Source organism: Triplophysa rosa, linkage group LG13 (assembly GCF_024868665.1).
Source record: "Triplophysa rosa linkage group LG13, Trosa_1v2, whole genome shotgun sequence".
NCBI classification, from domain to species: domain Eukaryota; kingdom Metazoa; phylum Chordata; class Actinopteri; order Cypriniformes; family Nemacheilidae; genus Triplophysa; species Triplophysa rosa.
Window position 1 is genome coordinate 23,865,545 of NC_079902.1, and position 20,324 is coordinate 23,885,868.

The 20,324-nt window shown below is 41.6% G+C and overlaps 1 protein-coding gene across 2 annotated transcripts; it reads left to right on the plus strand.

The window, feature by feature from the left end:
- Positions 1-33: 33 nt before the first annotated feature.
- gabra4 (gamma-aminobutyric acid type A receptor subunit alpha4) lies at positions 34-19,725 on the plus strand. Of its 2 annotated transcripts, none has more exons than XM_057349392.1 (9): positions 34-2,476; positions 2,666-2,784; positions 5,240-5,307; positions 6,316-6,536; positions 6,621-6,703; positions 10,198-10,341; positions 10,769-10,921; positions 14,221-14,492; positions 17,043-19,725. In XM_057349392.1, exons 1-9 carry the CDS (start codon positions 2,391-2,393, stop codon positions 17,571-17,573), a joined length of 1,677 nt encoding a protein of 558 aa, XP_057205375.1. In that variant the 5' UTR covers positions 34-2,390; the 3' UTR covers positions 17,574-19,725. The 2 variants fall into 2 exon arrangements, with proteins under 2 accessions (XP_057205375.1, XP_057205374.1); XM_057349391.1 differs by having other exon boundaries at positions 35-2,476; positions 17,040-19,725.
- Positions 19,726-20,324: the final 599 nt, after the last annotated feature.

Here is a 20,324-nt window from a genome sequence, read left to right on the forward strand (position 1 = left end):
TCTCTCTCTCTCTCTCTCTCTCTCTCTCTCTCTCTCTCTCTGTCTGTCTCTCTCTCTCTCACACTCTCTCTCTCACTAACACCTCTATGAAGCGCTCTCTAAATGTTCCCTCAACGTTTCTGAGTGTTAATGCACAACTGTTGATGCTGTATCTGTCTGTTAAAGTGGACACGCACACAGTCTGCGTTTTTGGGTTATGAAAGTGTTTGGTGTTTACAATAAGAGTACATGTGTTCAGCATGTCTGAGTTTTCTCATTTGAATGGATCTTTTCCTTTAAGAAGAAGTAAACAGGGTCAATCCTCGCATTGATTTGATGTCTGCCGATTGGCTGAGATGCGCTCCGCTCCGAAGAGAAGAGGTTGTGCCGTCTATTTTAAATCAGAATTAGGACAAGCCTCCCAAGCCTCATTCTTTTCAAACCGTAATCAGCACGGAAACATGGAACCAGAAGACGAGATGCTGAAACATCTCACTTCACAAAACCTCGCACCTGAACGGCTGTCAGAATTCTCTTATCTGCGTGATTGAATCACATCGTATTACGCCACACGTCCATCTTTAGCTCCTTACGTTTAGCATACCATTTTCTCATCACACATGCAACATTTGAAATGCTCTTTTAGTTTTGCAATAATATAATACTCTATTATAATATGATAGTTTACATCGTGTTTAAGATGGGAATCTGTATTACTTTTGATCACATTGACATTAGAAATTGACCTGTTAAACATAAACATTAGCTGTAAACATTCTATTTTTCAATTCACCTTTTTACATAAAATGCAGCAAAATAAACTCTTTTTTCATTTTGGAAGTCATCGTTTAACACAGAATTGTTGAAAGAACAAATTCATTTCAGTAGTTGGTCATTTAGTCAACCATTACACTGACTACTAGCGTTCATTCACCGCTTTCCGGACATTCCATCACCTATTTAATGTTATTAACACATTTATTTTATTTTCCATATTCTATATCTGATGTGTGATACATGCTGACCTGGCATCAGTTTTTGTCGCCTTTTATTTATTTAACCAAACACACGACTCAAAGATGTGAATCAGTGATGTTTAACTGATGCTGCTGCTGGTGGGTTATTTCATGAATGTGTGTTTTTCTGTTCTTTCTCTTCTGCGTGTGCCGATGCGGATCAGTAGAAATGACTCCTGTCAAAGACTGGGGCAAATGTTAATAGCTTTCCAGGTCACGGTTACCATCGACTGTTGGACTCGAGAGAGTTTCTCTATGTAGAAGCAGATGGAAATCAAACATGCTGCTCTTCACACGCGGGACGCCGGTCCGTACCTGCAGGCAAACACACATGCTATGAAAACTTGGTTCTGTCCCAGGTGTGCAGGAATCTTAGCTGTGTGTGGTTTGTCCTACTTCCCATACAGTGTGACTGTACCTCAGCATGTGTGCGTATCCCAATGATGCGACAAACACTGACCCATTTTAAATTCTCTCTGTTTACTGATCAAGTATTTAGCGGTCAGGATGACAGCGGTCAGTGGTGTTATCTAGACAGCAGGATGGTTGATAGAATGCAAATACATACTTCATATGATTTAAAGATTAAGTGTCTTCACTTTAATCTTCACTTTATGTGTTGTTGTGTGTTGAAGAACCTTTATTTTTAGGCCCTAGATTCATTTCCTTGAATGATGATAATGGCACACATCGTTATGTTTTAATGCTCAGTTAAGTTCTTTGTTTCTTCTCATGAACTTTGTCCCCGTCATGCCTGCACTTGATGAGCTGTTAATGCACCAATACAAATGGGATTCGTTTTATTCCAGGAAACCCAGAATTTAAATTCGCACGTTTTAGTCGATTTAGGGACAACATCAATTATCACCCGTCCCCTAAAGTCAAAGTTTACTCGTGGCAAGATTGGGCATGACAGTGTCTGCAGAGTCCATGCGCAAATCCACCACCACAGCAGCTACATAATCATGCGTAGTCGAGGCACAAACACGCACAGGCAGACTTTTCTCAAGTGCTGTAGTTTATCTGAGTGCGCGTTGCGCGTCGGACGCGCGTCCCCGTTTTGGCACTGAGGATACAGTGTGTAGGAACCCTGCGCGTCCTCCACTCTCCTCTAACCTCCTCGCAGCGAGACGCGCGACTCTAAAAGATGCTTCACCATATGCTTCTCGTAACTTCTGAGTTTGGGGTTTGGATGTAGGCGATCCATCGGGCGCGCAGCGAGTTCTGGATTTAGTTGCGTCGCTGGCACGGCTTTCTGTCCTCGCCTGTGAGAAGACGTTGCGGGTGATGGTGAAGCGCGTCTTGTGCGCTGCCCCTCGTTTCCTCGATCCATCCTCGGGACAGGACATTTGGCGAAGGGAAATGTGAGGAACGCTTGAAGAATGGCATGTAAACATGGTTTCTGCCAAGAAGGAGATGGTGACTGCGATGTACCCCACTTCTATTTCCACTCTCCTCTACTTTCTCTGTGCGGCGGCTTGGTGAGTTATATGTGGATCGGAGCGTTACGCACCGCATCTCTAGTTTTGACACTCTCCATCTAAACGCATTGAGGTTACAAACGACAGATTTAGTCCTTGCTGAACGTTTTAAAGCTGTTGAATGAAAGCAATACGCGTAATGTGAGCAGAAATGTTCAAATGATTCAGTTTGCTCTGTGTTGTTTTTAGCATAAAGAGAATATCTGGACAGATCAAAAAGGATGAGAAATTATACCCAGCGAATTTCACGCGCATTCTCGACCGACTCCTGGATGGATACGACAACAGACTTCGACCTGGATTTGGGGGTACGTGCCAAAAACCCGCACAATCATGTGCCAAAAGGCGCTCGGTCAAACCTTTGTCACTGCGCAAAGCGACCTTTCCACGTTGTGTTGCTTATTAAGGGTTGTTTATTTGGTGAGGGTTGGTGTCCTCTGAGGGGGATGATGGAGGAGTAAGCCAACTCCAAATGTCCTACTGCTGCCCACTCTTTTTTCTCCATGTGTTAGATCGGTGCGTTTTGAATATCTGAGCGAGTTTGCTTATGTAATCGGCCTTAATGCACATCGTACAGTAAGTAAGAGAAGTGCGGATGTTCTGTTCGTGTGCGTAAACGCTTCAGATTCCCTGCGCTCTTCTGTCTTTTAGACAGTCTTTAAAACAAGAGTGCGTATCGGCAACACGGCGCTTTTTCACCTGTTTTGCGCAGCCAAATGACGCGCTGCTGTACAGTAGAAGCGCAGCTCACTCTTACAAATCAAGACTTTTTATGGCTCTTTTGGTGGGCTGTATGGTTCCATAATGACCTTTATCATCGCCAGAACCTTTCTGTTGAACGAAATATTTCCTTTTGTACAAAAACATTATACAGACCATAAAAAGGTTTGAAAGAAATAGTTCATTTAGGAACCTTCGTGTAAAATTCTGCATAGCTGTGAATACATTTTTAGCACCTTAATTTTTAAGAGTGCAGCTGATGCTTTGGGTTATGTACTGGTGTACTGTAGCTGAAATGTTTTAACAGTGGGTCATGCACAGACTATTTTATATTCAGCACTTATATACAAAATATAAAACTTCATGGGATTACATAATGTCTGGCAGATCATTCATCAGGTGAACACTTTGCTTCATGTATTTTTAGAGCTATGGATACACACGAGCTATTGATGTATTAATCATTACATCGTATTTAATAATGATTTATTGATGATAGTAACTGTAAAGCAAAAAAAGCACATCAGACCCACTACAAACGTCAACGCTTCGGCTTTGCCTTTTCATGCCTGCGTTTTTTTCTCTCTCCAAGAAATAAATCAAACCGCTAAGGCCTGTGGATTTCTATGCGTAATGCTGGGATGTGATTGGCACTGTGGGAATAAAGAGCTGGTTTTTTATGTAACTTTAGTGAAGAGGCAGAGAGCACGAACAGAACATCACACCCACCTTCACATGAGAAGAGCTCTCGAGCGGAGCTCCATCACGCTGGAGGGGCTTCATCCACTCTCACTGACACGCTGTGGCTTCACAGTTCTAGTAGGATCACATGCGTTCCCCTCAGCACACAATACTGTGCTTCAGAAATGATGGATGTCAGGGCTCGGGTGTCTCTCAACACCGGCCCGCTCCTTGTTATCTCGGACAGGCTTGATAGTTTGATCGTGACACGATGAAAAAATACACTTCTGGCTCTCCTTCAAGCGCTAACTCACCCAAAACGGAACATTCTGGGGATATTTACTTGTGCCGTTTATGAACCGGTTCAATATGTTGTTATTATTTCTGTGGAACTCTTAAGGGTGAAAATCTTCAGCTGCTTTTATAGTGTTTTAAGTTTCATTAAAGCACAATAAAAGTCCTTCTGAAGCCAAACAAATCTGCTTTTATCTTGAAATGTTCATTTTATTTTGAGCCGAGTTATTCTCTATTGAATGATTCTCTTTCATTAACTTTAGTTTACTCCGTCTCACGTCAGTCTCGCAGCAGAATGGATTGAGACATTTTTCTTTCTCATTGGAGCGTGCGGCGTTTCTCTTGTTTTTGTAGGATTCACGCTTGTCGCTCGTGAAGTATGCCTTGAGAATCTGGTAAATGGCAGCGTAATCTGTTTTCTTCGTTTTCTCAGCATCTATCACGTTCACGCTCATGAGTTCAGCCAATGAGATGTTTGAGACATTCATCATGTGATCGTTAAGATCTGTGCCGCTCTGAGCTTTTACATCTTTATTCATTCATTTCTCTTTCTGACACGAACCATTAAACTTTCAGTCAGAGAGACTGGGTAAAAGTCATCAAGAAATAAACATTTCATCCCTTAATACTGATCAATTATTCATTGCATTTTAATACAAAGTTTCACGATCCAAACAATCAACAAAATAGATTCAATTCTTAAATATTTAGTTTCGCGTAAAGGTTGTGAAGGTGTTTCATGTTGATATTAGCCACGCTTTTACCTCGATTTGATGTGTATTTAAACCACATCAAAACCAGAAATGAACTATAGCTTTATATTTTAACCATGGTATTTGTAGTAAAACTGGTAAAACAAATGGTAATCAATCCACCAAAATCACGGTTTTTGCACTTTCACATAATAAACTATGGTTTCTTTTTCTTAAGGTACACATTTACTGTACATCATATTCAGACTCAGTTTTGTAAAATGCAAACGTTTCCTTCTACACTGTATATTGTGTTTGTATGTAGATATCTCAAGGTTTGTGGTGATTTACAGTAGAGTTCTCGTGTCTTGTTCAGGTCCAGTCACGGAAGTGAAGACAGATATTTACGTGACGAGTTTCGGCCCCGTGTCCGATGTGGAAATGGTGAGTATGTGTGTGAGATATTGCGTGAAGTTGTTATATAACGTGTCGTATCGGTCCGCTGAGATTATGAAATAAATAATTCAGACAGCGTGAGGTGCTGTACCTGCTTAGTCAGAGCGAATCAGTCACTGTGATGTACAGATTGAAACCCAAAATTGTTATGGAGTCAACGGTTTTTGCACAGGAAGGTTCCGCTGGGAACAATGTGAGCTCAACACCTTTACACAACAGCAGACCTGCGGACTCAAACAAACACTCATTATAATGTTCAGACGACATTTACTCGTCCTCATGTCGTGAGTTTCTTCTGCAGAACACAAAAGCAGATATTTGGAAGAATCAAGCAACACTGAACCCCATTGAATGAACCACTGAGACATTTCTCAAAATATCTTCTTTTGTGTTCCACTGAAGATAGAGTCACATGCAGGTAATGAACAACATGAGTGTGAATAAATGATGACAGCTTTGTCACTTTAAATACACCAAGAAAACTATTAAAAAGGCTTTGTGTCAATGTTACATCACCAGAAACAACAATTCATTACAGATATGGCAAAACGTAGACAGTAAGACTATGAAACATATGTCAAAATAAAATTACAGTCAGATTTATATTGATGTTGTGTTTGAGGATTTGGCAACAGGGATGTTGACAAAAATACTGTACATCTGTCCTGTGGTCTGATAGAAAAAAGAGAAAACAAACAGTTAATAATATGTGATTAATATTCATATTTAAAATAGCACAAGAGAGATTTACCTTCATGGTTAGTTTTGCTGTCGCACCAACACATTTATTTTTCAAATTCCCAAGAGCAGTTTGTCACCATACATTTTTTATATACTTGAGTTTTTTTTAGTTCAGGAATAGACAAGAGATCATGCTTAAAATAAACAAATGTATAGTATAATGCAATGTAAGTCGCTTTGGATGAAAGCAAATGTAATAAAATGCATGAATGTAAATCAGTCTGCGTCCGGTTTTGAGCTTGTGGCTTTCTTCAGGAGTACACCATGGACGTGTTCTTCCGTCAGACGTGGGTGGACAGACGCTTGCAGTATGAAGGTCCGGTGGAGATCCTCCGCTTAAATAATCTCATGGTGACCAAAGTCTGGACCCCCGACACGTTCTTCAGGAATGGGAAAAGATCCGTGGCTCACAACATGACGGCGCCCAACAGACTCTTCAGAATCATGAAGAACGGAACCATCCTCTACACCATGAGGTACACACACATCCATCCTGAGCAGATCCAAAAACGATGACGGGTGGAACGTGTCTAACGTTATGATTTGTGTGTTCTCTACAGGTTGACAATAAGCGCAGAATGTCCCATGAAGCTGGTTAATTTCCCCATGGATGGTCACTCCTGTCCGCTCAAGTTCGGCAGCTGTGAGATTCTCATTCATATATGCTTGTTTTTAAGAGTCTTAACCAAATTTCTCAGCCAAAGGAGAAAGATGTAAGGCTGTGTGTAAAGACTGGAGAATGACAGGGCATTGAAATGAAGTTAAGAAGCGCCTCGTGATGACGTAATCCCGGCTTTTAAACGACTTTTCTCTCTGTCACCGTCGGCTGATTTAACACTTCGTACTGGAAACAGAACAGATGATTTAGTGTGCTGCGTGTGAGTTCTTTGAAGGTAAATTCTGTAAACTGTCAGAGCTCTCGCAGGTTGACAGAAAGGCCGCAGATGAGATCTCTTTAATATCTCAACGACATCAATGAGATTAAATGAGGAGCGAATGGAAACTCAGATATTTCTCCTGAGATTAGAGATTCAGAAAAGTCACAAATGTCATTAGAGTTTGAGAAGAGATCAATGTGTCAAACTGAGCTCAGATCTGTCTCGTCTGCAATCAGATGTGGATATTAGTGAAGATCTCAATATCAACTCGAACAATTCTCATCACATTTACCCAAACACGATCTACATATATATCAAGACTTAAATACAAAAAGCATGTGAGAACTCCAGCAGATCTCCTGAGCAATGAAAGAGCGACGACTGAGAAATAATCTTCTCCACTGGGATGAGGGTTTTATTCGGGGATCTTTAGAATATATTGCGTCTGCTGAAGTGCTAAACTCCGGAGAAAGTTATTATCTAGGTTTAGTTTTTCTTACAACATGACCAGTGCATGTAAACTCGTGACGTTTGTTTCTGTAAACTACATGAGCTAAAGTTACATTTGACCACAACACCCCAGACAACTTTTCTCCACGAGGAGAGAGACTTTATACAGAAGAGGCTTCGTATTCAATAAACTGAACAAAGAATCTCCATATCAGCAGACGTGCTGGTGACAGCTGGTCAGCAGAAATTCAAATGAGAAAGCGCAAAGAAAGAGTACAGGAGAAGAACGAGAGCGGTGAAAAGAGAGTTTAATCTGGAGGCTGCTGGGAGATCTGGAGATAAAATCCATCCAGAGAGCTCCTGACGCTGACATTGTGATGGAGGACGTGCACATATCTCTCTCTCTCTCGCTCTCTCTCTCGCTCTCTTCTTTGTCTTATACATATTTCTGTCCTTTCTGTGAGCCTGCGGGGAAAGACAGAAATCTGCTCGTGCCCCTGTAGAGCAGAGAAGGTCACTGTAGCTTTCCCTTCTGCCCCGGGACAACACAGACCTACAACAGCTCTACGCCTTCATTTCACACGCTTTTGTGTTCCGACACATGTTTTGCTCGGCTCTGGTCTGATAATTCTCCATGTTATCTATTGATTATTCAATGAGGAGCTTAGAGACTCAGACCTCAGACTCGAAGAGAAAGAAGAGCTATATAAACAAACGACACCCTAACAACCAACCAGAACACCTTAGCAACCACACACTGTTAATAACCAAACCGCTTAACACCTGAGGAACGTGTTATTGCTCAGATGTTTCTCTTTCATAGCTCAGGAGATTTCATAATGAACTTAGTCTGAGATGTTTCTCCTAAAACCGCTCAGGAGAAATAAAACAGAAGAGAGATGAATGGATGGATGGATGGATGGATGGATGGATAGAGAGAGAGAGAGAGAGAGAGGAGAGAGATATGAATGGATGAATAGATGGAGCGAGAGAAAGAGATTGATGGAGAGAGAGATGAATGGATGGATGGATGGATGGATGGATGGATAGAGAGAGAGAGAGAGAGAGAGAGAGAGAGAGAGAGAGAGAGAGAGAGAGAGAGAGAGAGAGAGAGAGAGAGAGAGAGACAGAGTGAGAGAGAGAGAGAGAGAGAGAGAGAGAGAGACAGAGAGAGAGAGCGGAGGATAAAGGGATGGATGGAGCGAGAGAAAGAGATTGATGGAGAGAGAGATAATGTAGGTAGATGGAGAAAGAAGAATGAAGGGAGAAAGAGATGAATGATGGATGAATGGATCAAGTGTAATTGTGTAAACACGGAGGTGTAAATGAATGTAGATTGAAGAGGTGAAATAATCTGGATTTGAGTAAATGTGATGAGAAATGAGTTGAGTTGATATTGAGATCCCTATTTCACTTGTGATTTTATTATTTATTGATTTTTTGCTCATGTTTTGGTCATTTTGATGATGTAACCAGCACTTTTTAACCAATGCCTCTCCCTTTTCTTCTCGCTTTAATTCACATCTCCTGCAATATTTCCATTTTGCGCTGCGTTGGAACACTGTTAAAATTCACAGGCCTGAGAGAACATTCCCGGTTGTTCCCAGCCCAGTGTGACTTTTGGATCATCTCTTTCTCTCTCTTCATCTCTGTGGGGTTGTCGGTGGGTGTCTTGGAAAGCTCCTCCACGGCTCTGTTTGCCGGTGTGTGGGGGTTCAGAAGCAGAAATGTTGAAGAGAAACAGAATGAGATGGAGTGAGAGATGATCTGAGATGAGGACGGGCGCAGACGTTCTGCTGAATGTGCAGAACGTCCGCTCTGTTTGACACGTGCATTTCTCTTCCGTCTGATTCCAAGCGGGAGGATTTCTCAGCGGATCGGATGATTGTTGTGTTGGCTCTTTGGCTCACATCTCCGCTTGGCTCGTGCTGGTGGAGAATGTGGGCAGCAGTGAGAAGAAATGACTTCGCGCCGGTCATTCAACCCTGATCTCCAGGACTGATACGTGCGGTGCCGTACGCGTGGGCACGCTCGAAGGAAAATGTTATTGCTCGGAGGTTGCTCTTTTATAGCTCCGGGGATTTAATGGCATTTTAAATGAAGCTTCATTTAAATATCAACTTCATCTGTGTCTTTTTTTCCTAGTGTCTTTGCATCCAAAGAAAGAATTTGTTTATTAAAGAATTTAACAGCAGGACTTGACTATAGTACGCATAGACATTAGAAAAATGTCAAATTGTTTATTTTGATGATAAAAATTCACTCATTAACAAAACGCCAGCTTGATTTGAAATGACACTCGTTGCACAAGTGAAGTATTTCACCTGATTTGTTTTCTCACACTCTGTCTCGTGTGTCTCCTCTCTGTTGTTTCCTTGGGAACCAAATACACTAACTTCTGAAAAAAAACTTTAGTGACAGAATTGTGGCTCTATACATTTACAAGAAGCAAAATATTGATGTTATAAGAAATCTTCTCCTGAAAATCAAGCATTCTGTCATGCTTGTGCAGCTGTAAACCTGTCTGTGACTCTTTCTTCAGTGGAACACAAGATATTTTGAGAAATGTCCCAATGGTTTTGTGTTCTACAGAAAGTCATAGAGGTTTGACATGACGTGAGGATGAATAAATAATGAAAGAATCTTTATTTTTGGGTGAACTGTCTCTTTACGTGAAGGTCTCAGTTAGCTCTCCATTGCATCTCATCGTATAGCAAAAACAAGTGAGATATTAAAGAGATTCTGTGTGTTATTTTGTTGTCACAGAAGTGAAATAAATGTGTATTGTTTCTTGTGCTGTGTGTGACAGATGCGTATCCCATGACAGAGATGATCTACACCTGGACTAAAGGCCCTCAGCATTCTGTGGAGGTCCCACCTGAATCATCCAGCCTGGTCCAATACGACCTGATCGGACAGACCGTGTCCAGTGAAACCGTAAAATCCATCACAGGTACACGCACGCACGCACGCACACACACAAACACATAACCAAGACTTCGGTCCTTCTGAAAGACTTCTTGTCTCCTTATTTCTCTTCTGTAGAATTCTAGAAATAAAATGGAACTGAAAGGGTTTATATATACTAGTTAACCATAAAGAAACCCTTTGTGTCAGTCAAACAGATGGCACAAAACAACAGCGTTTGTTAGTTTATTTCTTACTTTCTTTTGGATGAAAATGACATCAGAGATTTTGGAGTTTTCAGATGTGATTTGATCAGTGAAGCGTCGCCTCCCCGTACGAGCGTAAACCACATTCTGTTAGAATCCGATGAATGCGCCAGCGCAGCTTTACAACTTTACAATTCGGCCAAAAGCAGCCGCTGTGGCGACAGACTGTCTTCAGCGTGCTCATAAAACTCTTTTCTGCTCTTTCAGGTGAATATGTGGTGATGACGGTCTTCTTTCACTTGAAACGGAAAATGGGCTACTTCATGATTCAGACGTACATCCCCTGCATCATGACCGTCATCCTTTCTCAGGTGTCTTTCTGGATAAATAAGGAGTCTGTGCCCGCCAGGACTGTCTTTGGTACGTGTTACTCGCTAAATCTACAGCACTTCACCTCAACCTCTCTGACATCTCTCACCCGTCTCTCTCTCTCTTTCATTTCTGTCTGTCTGTCATATACTGTATGTTTGACTGTCCATTCATTCAACTTTCTCTTCTTCTGTCCATCCATTCATCCATCATTCATCTCTTTCTCCCTTCATCCTTCTTTCTCCAACTACCTACATTATCTCTCTCCATCAATCTCTTTCTCTCACTCACTCACTCCATCCATCCATCCATCTCTCTCTTTCTTGATTCATCCATCCTCTCCATCAATAAATGCATCTTTTTCTCTTGCACCATTTCCACCCCTTCTTTGATCTTTTTTCTCTCCATTTATCTCTCTCTGTCTCTTTCCGTCGACCCTTTTATCCTCCTCTCTCACCATCTGTCCATTCATTAATCCCTTCATCCATCTTTTTGTCTATTTAACCATTTCTCTTTATCCATCTATCCATCTCCCACTTTCTCTGCATCCATTCATCCGTGTATAATTCATCTATCCGTCTCTCTTTCTCTCTCCTCCATCCTTTCATCTCTGTCTCTATTCTATTCACACTACCCTCTGTATCTTTTTTAACTCCGAGAGAAGCCACTTTAACCCTTGAGGTTAGCATCACTTTAGCTTGCGCTTCGGGCTTGTGCTGTGATTCTGAGGATGCTGAGTTGTTTCGCAACAACCAATTCAACTCAAGACCTTACATTACCATTAATGCCTTTAACAGACGCTTTTATCCAGTTTTATACATCATTTATATATCATTGTTTTCTCAGAGTCGCAGTAAGTTCTGCCATTTATCAGGTGTGAAGGAGTGAAAGGACTTTCTTGAGTTTTAATGGCCTCTGCATCCGATCAGTCCTGAATAACCTTATCTGTTATGACCTTATGTGTCTGCGGCAATCTGCTAATCACACGCACACGCGCACACGCACACACGCACACACGCACACGCACGCCTCTCCTCACACACTTCACCTGCGGCACTGAAGATGCTGAGAATAGCACGCTCTCATTCTCAACTGCAAAAGTGTAACAATGACCCACCTTCATGGCTACTAACAGCTCTGCGTTTGGACCCGCTCCAGACCAGCGGATTTTCATGTCCTAGATGAAAGTGGGCTTAGTGACGGGGTTTCTGGGTAATGACAGTGTGGGATTTCGATAGCCAGCACATATTCGGATACACGGCCCCGCCGTGATCTGCTGCGTGTCTGTTCTGGGACGGGTTCCATGTTTTGGTTACTCTACACACGCTTCTGTGTGCTGGAAGGTTACGGCTATCCAAAGACCTTCCGAGTGTTTAACGACAAGATTATCTTTTCAAATAAAAGAGTTCTTTTCATGCAAATAATGTGACACTCCATCCCAGATACATTTCAACTACATTGAAACTAAAATGGGTCGTTCTTAAAACGGACGTGGATTTGAGCAAATGAACATATGACCACCCACACGTACACATTAACACCTATTCAGTGTTCAGCGGTTTGGCCCACCGCATTGGGACAAAACTGAGAAATAAACAGTTTAATCACACAGAGGTCGTTCACATACAGTGCAGAAGTCTTAAAGGTACAGTATCAAACACGTGACTGGACGAAACGCTTGTTAATCACATGATGTGACGTTTTTGGGGTGAACTATGCCTTTAAATTGAAGGACGAGTGTTGCCTGCTCTTCTATAATGGTAACAGAGACGGAAGGTCGTGACCCTTTTGTCATTTTGTTTCAATATCTGCACACAAAGCCTTCAGCAAAACTTCACAACTGTGTAGAATCAAAACACAGAGAGGGACAGTTCAGACAAAAATGAGAATTCCTCATTCCTTTCATGGCAAACCTGTGTGAGTTCTTTCTTCTTCAGAACACAAAAGAAGATATTTTGAAGAATGGTGATCATCAAACAACACTGAACTCCATTGACTTCCGAACCACTGAGACATTTCTCAAAATATCTTCTGCTGTGTTTCACTGAAGAAAGACTCACATACAGGTTTACAACCAAATGAGGGGTGAATAAATGATTTTGTTTTGAGGTGAACTCAAAATCACAAAGAAAAAAAATGAAATGGACTGTTTTGTACTGGAACGTTATTTTTATTTATTTTACAGTCAATTCATGATAATGAGTCGGAACTTATTGTTGAGTGTTTATAGAATAGTGCTTTTCTTTTCTTTCCTTTTTTTTCAGTAAACAGTATAAAATACAGTAGTACAATTTTTATTTATGTATTTATTTATTTAAGGACAGTTAAACAAATCCTGCTTAGTTAGAACTATATGAACAACAATCTTTATTATCCTAAAGAGAATGGGATGTTTTGCAGTATGGTGACATCACAATACAAAAAGAAAGAAATACATTTTGCTTAAAGAAAATATTCTCTTTTCTTTCTTTTGTTTATGGGTAGAAATAAGAAGCAGATATGTTGCTGATGTTTCACGAGATTCAGCCCATAAATAAATGAAGTGTTTTCAGGATCATGCAGAGTTGTAGAAATCTCTCACACCACCCAAACAAACTGTGATGTCAATAGATGTTGAACAAGCGCTCTTATACAGTACATCATGCTTCATTCAAACACCTTCAGCCACTTTCATGCTCTAGAAATAAGAGAATGTGTGTGTTTGTGTGTGTGTGTATGTTCACGCGTGTGTGTGTGTGTGTGTGTGCGTGTGTGTGTGTTCATGTTTGTATATCCCGGTGGGGACCTAAACCTGAATACACACCAACACATGGGGACTCGTGTCACCGTGGGGACCAAAATTGAGGTCCTCATGGGCACAAAAGCTAATAAATTGTACAGAACAATATTTTTTACAAATCTAAAAATGCAAAAAGTGTTCTATGATCTTTAGGTTTAGGGATAGGGTTAGGGATAGGGGATAGAATATACAGTTTGTACAGTATAAAAACATTACGCCTATGGACTGTCCCCACGGGGATAGTCAACCAAAGCCTGTGTGTGTGTGTGTGCGTGCGTGCGTGCGTGCGTGTGTGCGTGTGTGTGCGTGTGTGTGACTGGATGTCTGGCACGCTCACAGCTCTGTGGCAGGTTCAACCCAAGACACTCGGGTGAACAGTGAATCCCTGACTCCCTCTGGTGGATTAAAGTCAAACTAACCCACGAGCCAAATCACACGTGACATCTCTTTAATAGCTCCATCACTTCTCTCATCATCAATGAGAATACATTGAGATCAAATGGAAACTTTGGCTTCAGTCTCACCTGCGTCTCAGATGTTTCTCATCAGTCGTTCTGCTTGTTTCTGACAGGAATCACTACAGTCCTCACCATGACCACCCTCAGCATCAGCGCCCGTCACTCTCTGCCCAAGGTGTCGTACGCCACGGCTATGGATTGGTTCATCGCAGTGTGCTTCGCTTTCGTGTTCTCTGCCCTCATCGAGTTCGCCGCCGTCAACTACTTCACCAACGCACAGGCGGAGAGAGCCAAGAGAAAACAGGCCAAAGCAGCGGCCGCTGCCAACGCCAAGAGCTCCGCCGCTGCGTCAGGAAAAACTAAAGACTCAGAAGAGGTCCTGCAGGTGAGTAACATTACTCTCATATCTCTTACCATGAGTTAACTACAAAACTAGAGGAAATGATGCTTACTATAGCAAGACAGTGGTAAATGTGTGGTTACCATGAGTTTACCACAAATACCAAAGTTCAACTATGGTCAGTTTGTTTATTTTTGTTTACATTGTGCTTTGTGCATCATGGGAGTTTTGGGAGCGTTTAACTGCGTTTGGCACATTTGGTCTCTCTCTGGGATATGGCGCGCAAACTGAGATTCAGGATTAGACGATGACAGCTGTGAGATTTAGTGAGAATTCATCTGTCAGACGTATTCGGCTGCTGTGATGTATTACACTCCTGTTTATGGCCGTTTCTTTTTACAGCCTGTTGTTAATGTCCCTTATCTAATGCGACTTTTTCTCCCGTCTGCTAAACTTCTTTAAATAACAAGTTAAATGATCATTCTCACGTGCAGATCACAGCAGATGACAGGTGAAGTGAGCATCACTAGTCTGTGTCCTGGAAGTTGACAGTGTGAACGTAGAATAATGAGACGCCAATCAAAGGGCAGTAGTGGCCTAATGGTTAGAGAGTCGGACTCGTGACCAGAAGGTTGCCGGTTAGATACACAGGGCAGGCGGGTAACAACTGAGGTGCCCTTGAGCAAGGCACCTTACCCCTACTTGCTCCCCGGGCGCTGCAGTGATAGCTGCCCACTGCTCCGGGAGTACGTGTGTTCACTACTCTCTGGATGGGTTAAATGCAGAGGTCACTTTTCGTTGCCTTGTACCTTCGTACATGTGCAATGACAATAAATTGAATCTAAATCTAAATCTAAAAATCTAAACAGAATACTGTCTTCCTTAAAGAGAGAGAGAGAGAGAGAGAGGAACAGAACCTCGCCTCATGATGTAAGCATGGCATTATGGGTAACATCCCAGCGATCCTTTGCTGTGTCTCTGAGCTGTATTGAGATTCATTGTCTCTACTGACAGCTTGTGTTAACATATTTTCTGCACGCCACAAGACACCAATTACACTTTGCCAACTGTTCATTTCTCAGAGGAAATGGTGAAAAATATCCCGGTGAATCTAGGCTATCATGTCCAATGAGACGAAATCACTGCAATCTTCTCCGTGTGTTGAACGCATGAACACAATAACACTCCGTGTAATAATGTCACTTTGGTTGTGTAACCAGATGATACTTTACAGATGATGTTTAATGACGTGTGAATGTGCAGTTATTTACTGTAACACTTTTCACAAAAACACAAGTTTGAATCATTTCACCAGATTAGCTTGCTTAAAAATATACATTCTGTCATTTATTCCCCTTCGTGTGGTTGCGAGTCTTTTGTCAGTGGAACACAAAAGAAGATATTTTGAGAAATGTCTCAGAGGTTCTGTGTTCATAAAATGGAAGTCGGTGGAGTTTGATTATCGACATTCTTCAAAATATCTTCTGCTGTGTTGTGAACAAGAAAGAAAGCCATACAGATTTGGAATCACGTGAGAGTGAATAAATGATTCAATGACAGTTTAGAGTCAGCTAATCATCGTTTCACCATGGTCTTTTTAATAAAACTGTGGTATTTAATTCAACAAAAAACACGGTTACTACACTTTACTATAATAAAGCCGTGAGTTTAATTAGTGCCCTTTGACTCCCTGAATAACTTTTGAAGGTTACTGAAGCGTGGTTTGAAAGCACCCGTGAAACATTTGCTTACTGTACATGTTAAAAAATCCATTCCTCTGAGACCTTTAATAAAGAGTCATAAATCACAACACAAGACATTCAGGGAAGAAGAGGAACTCCCATGAGCCCCCGCTGTAAGATCAGCCTCCATCAAATGTGTGAACACGCACACACACACACACACACACACACACACACACACGCACACACACACACACACAGGCGCACGCGCACACGCTGCTGAGTGGAGTCATGTCTCTTGTTTTCAGGAGAAAAGCTGTTTCTAGAATAACTCCACCTCCATACACCCACAACCAAACCATCTGATGATAAAAGCTTCTTACTGGCGTGAGCGTTACTGTACGCCTGACATCTGTTCCCAGCAACACACACGCGCACACACACATGCACTCGCACGCACACACATGTATGTTTTATTATCTCCATGGGGACAGTCCTTAGGTGTAATGAGTTGTATACTGTACAAACTGTATATTCTATCCTCTAACCCTAAGACTCATTAAAAAATTTCTGCACTTTTACATTTTCAATCAAATATTTTTAGTATGTTTATTTTACGTTTTGAATTACAAGGACATCGGCATGTCCTCATAATGTAGGGGGCGTGGCCAAACACATGAATACACACTGCATTGTAAGGACTGTGCGTCCTTATAATGTAGGTCAAACCAGTGCACACAAACACATATACACACAAACACACACACGTACTGCAGTACACTGAAATTGGTTTAGATTTTTATAGGCTGTTGCAAAACTCTTATGTTTTCTTATTAAATTCTGACATATTTCAGAGGAATTCCAGTTAATAAATGTTCGTACATCATCAATTTTTTTCTTTTTTACCCAGCAGTCAAACTCGGACACCAACGGTAACCTGCGCAAGCGTGTGAACTCCAGCCTTCAGTCCCAGCCCGAGGGCAAGAAAGTCCAAAGAACGGAAGCGTCCGGCAAGAGCGGAACGACCTCATCCAAACCCACTCTGACCAGCCAATCATCTTCCACCTCAGAGGGTACCAGTAGCTTCTCCAGCCAATCACGTCTCAGCCCCAGTTCCGCCTGCCAATCCAATGCAGCCGCTTTGTCCTCGACCTCCAAGACCACACCCCCGGCCCCACCCTCTACGCCGACGGTTCCCGAAAAGGCTTCCCCTGGCACGGCTCCCGGCACTCTTCACCATCTCCTCGGGCCTAAATTAGAAAACATTAAAAAGAAGGAAGCCAAATCCTCGCCGACCGCCCAAGCCGCGCCTCCCGCCACCGGAGGAGCCAGCAAGATCGACGAATACGCCCGGATTTTATTCCCGGTGTCCTTTGGGGTGTTCAACATGGTTTACTGGGTGGTTTACTTATCCAAAGACACCATGGAGGCCAAAAGAGGCTAACAAGAACACGCTTGTTTCCATTCTTTTTTCTACAACGTTTTGCTGAAGAAATGAAAGATCCCTTCAAGGATTAAACCAGCCCGGAAATGAAACTGTAATGTGGCGTCAAAGTGGACAGACATCGAGTAAGCGCCTCAAGAGATTATCTGGGTGAAATAAAAGCCAAAACTTTTCTTCGTGATTGTCGAAAAGGGCCGTGCGTGAGATTAAGCATGTGGATATATGAAAATAAGTGAAATAAATCATTCAAAACAAGCAATCTCACAGGAATGAATCGTAGATTTATCTGTTGTCTGTTCGAATAGCTAGATTTCTGCTCGGTCCTATTTCTCGCTGAAGCAGGACGATGCTGTTGAGTACAGAAGATCAAAACCAGGGCCATTTAGTCTATTTTTCTATAGAGACACGACACCTTCTTCATTCACGAAGGATATGACGGAAATGCTCTCTTTAGGTGACGATGTGGAGAGACTCTAAACGCATATGCATGTCTTTCCTTTTTTAAAAAGAAACTTATAAGTCGTAAAAGCACAAGTTATGATTTTCTCTCTTTGTTTTTAAAGTTGAATGGCTTTTACGGTCGTTTCATTTTGCTTTCGTTCTTTTTCGTCTTATAGCTTATGCATTCTCTACTGTTAAGAGGAAAGTGTGACATAGGGGAGGATGTTTAAGTGCGAGTGGTCCCTGGAGACGCGTGCCGTGGCAACCGCGCAGATGCTCCAAGAGTCAATGTGAACAGCAGGCGGGTTAAGGAGACATCTGGGGTTGTCTCGCAATGAAAACCTCCTCCAATCCTCACAGGGCTGTGAATTGGATCTCCGCATCGATTGGTTGAGGTGTTCAGTGTCCACTGAACATGAGTAATATCCCAAAAAGAATAGTTCACCCAAAAACAGATATTCGGTCATCATTTACTTAAAGTTCACAGCATCAATGTGAAGGGTCTTCCATGCATTAATGGTGATGAATAGAGACAGACACTGTTAAGATTACGTCTGTGTATGTTGTGTAAGAAGCAGAGCGAATGAGAGTAAGGCTGTGTTCACGTTTGACTTCTTTTTTGACAAGAAAAAGTTGACAATGGCGCTTTTTTAGTAAAAAAAAACACTTGCAGCGTTGTGGGAACAAATAGCAGCCAGCAATGTTCAGAGGCAGCGTTTGTGCACGAAGCTCAGAAAGATATTCAAACAGGCTACATAAGCAGCGTAACGGAAGTCTATTTGAATGTTAAACAGAGAGCGTCTTTGCAATAACTAATCACATGTTTAAAATCTACAATACTAATTTCTCACTAGAAATACAATCAAAAGTTCTTGAAACTGAAAATTTAATTTACATTTATACAAAACTATGCTCCAACGGGCGTTTCGGCCGCCATTTTATTTTTTCGAGCTTGAGGAAATCAAGGAATCGACAGGTCTCTGTCATTGGTTAGCTGTGACAAAGGTGCATTTTTTCAGAAAAGTGGAACGTTTTTTAACCTCAAAAGACGCTCTGAGCTACAGAAAAAGATGCCGGCACTGGTGTCGCTCCCGGTTTACTCCAAAGGATTATAGTGTAAAACAGACGCTAGCAGCTTCAAAAAAGAAGTCAAATGTGAGCATGGCCTTAGTCATCTTTTTTCTTTAAGACCGGTCATAACTTCTTTAAATCAGTTACATAAAAAAGGTAGATTGGGCTAAATAAAACATGAAAAGTAAGACTGATTAGTCCTAACTAATTGCTAGTCAGTGAGACAAATTGTTAGCGGCTAAGTTTATGCCACTGGACTTTTTTGAAAACACGGTTTACTCCATTGGATTCAAATGTAAAACAGACGCTAGCAGCTTCAAGTCAAATCTGAACCTAGCCTAAGAGCGTGAAGGAGTAAATGATGACAGAATGTTTTTTTCAGGTGAACTGTCTCTTTGAGTTTGTTGAATCTCACCGTCAGCTCTTCTGCTGTGTGGAAGACACACAAAACTGCTCTGATTTAGAGAAATGAGGTCACACCCTTCTGATTTCTCATACTGACAGCATCCATTTCACTACTCTGTTCATATGTAACACAAACAGTTATATATATACACACACACATAGCATATATATCACACATTTGGTTTGTTAATCAGATCTATACAATGAATTAAATGATTACTTGATTCATTAGAAATGTGTGTGTGTGTGTATTTTTAGACATGTTTCAACACACACATGTTGGTGTTGGTGACGTAATGCATTTTATAGTGCACAAACTGTATATTCTATCCCCTAACCCTAAGACTCATTAAAAAGTTTCTGCACTTTTACATTTTCAATAAAACATTTTTTAGTATGTTTATTTTACGTTTTGAATTACAAGGACATCGGCATGTCCTCATAATGTAGGGGCGTGGCCAAACACATGAATACACACTGCATTGTAAGGACTGTGCGTCCTTATAATGTAGGTCAAACCAGTGCACGTGTGTGTGTGTGTGCGTGCGTGTGTGTGTGTGTGTGCGCGTGTGTGTGTGTGTGTGCGTGCGTGCGTGCGTGCGTGCGTAAGTATGTGTGTGTGTGTGTGTGTGTGTCAGGAGTGATTCAGACTCTTAATGATGGCTGATAATGAGGCAGCACAATTCATATATGAACCATTAACTTTGCTTTTCTTGCACCAGTCTGTTTCTAACACGAAGGCATAAATAATACCATATAAGAGAGGTCTTCAGCTTTATGTTTTTAGTAGTCGAAGACAAAATATGACAAATCTAGTAAAAATGCAAACATCTA

Coding starts and splice junctions, on each gene's coding strand:
- gabra4 (XM_057349391.1), top strand. CDS start 2,391: ATGGTTTCTGCCAAGAAGGAGATGGTGACTGCGATGTACCCCACTTCT. Junction 2,785..5,239: donor ACTTCGACCTGGATTTGGGG/GTACGTGCCAAA, acceptor TGTCTTGTTCAG/GTCCAGTCACGGAAGTGAAG. Junction 6,704..10,197: donor TCCGCTCAAGTTCGGCAGCT/GTGAGATTCTCA, acceptor TGTGTGTGACAG/ATGCGTATCCCATGACAGAG.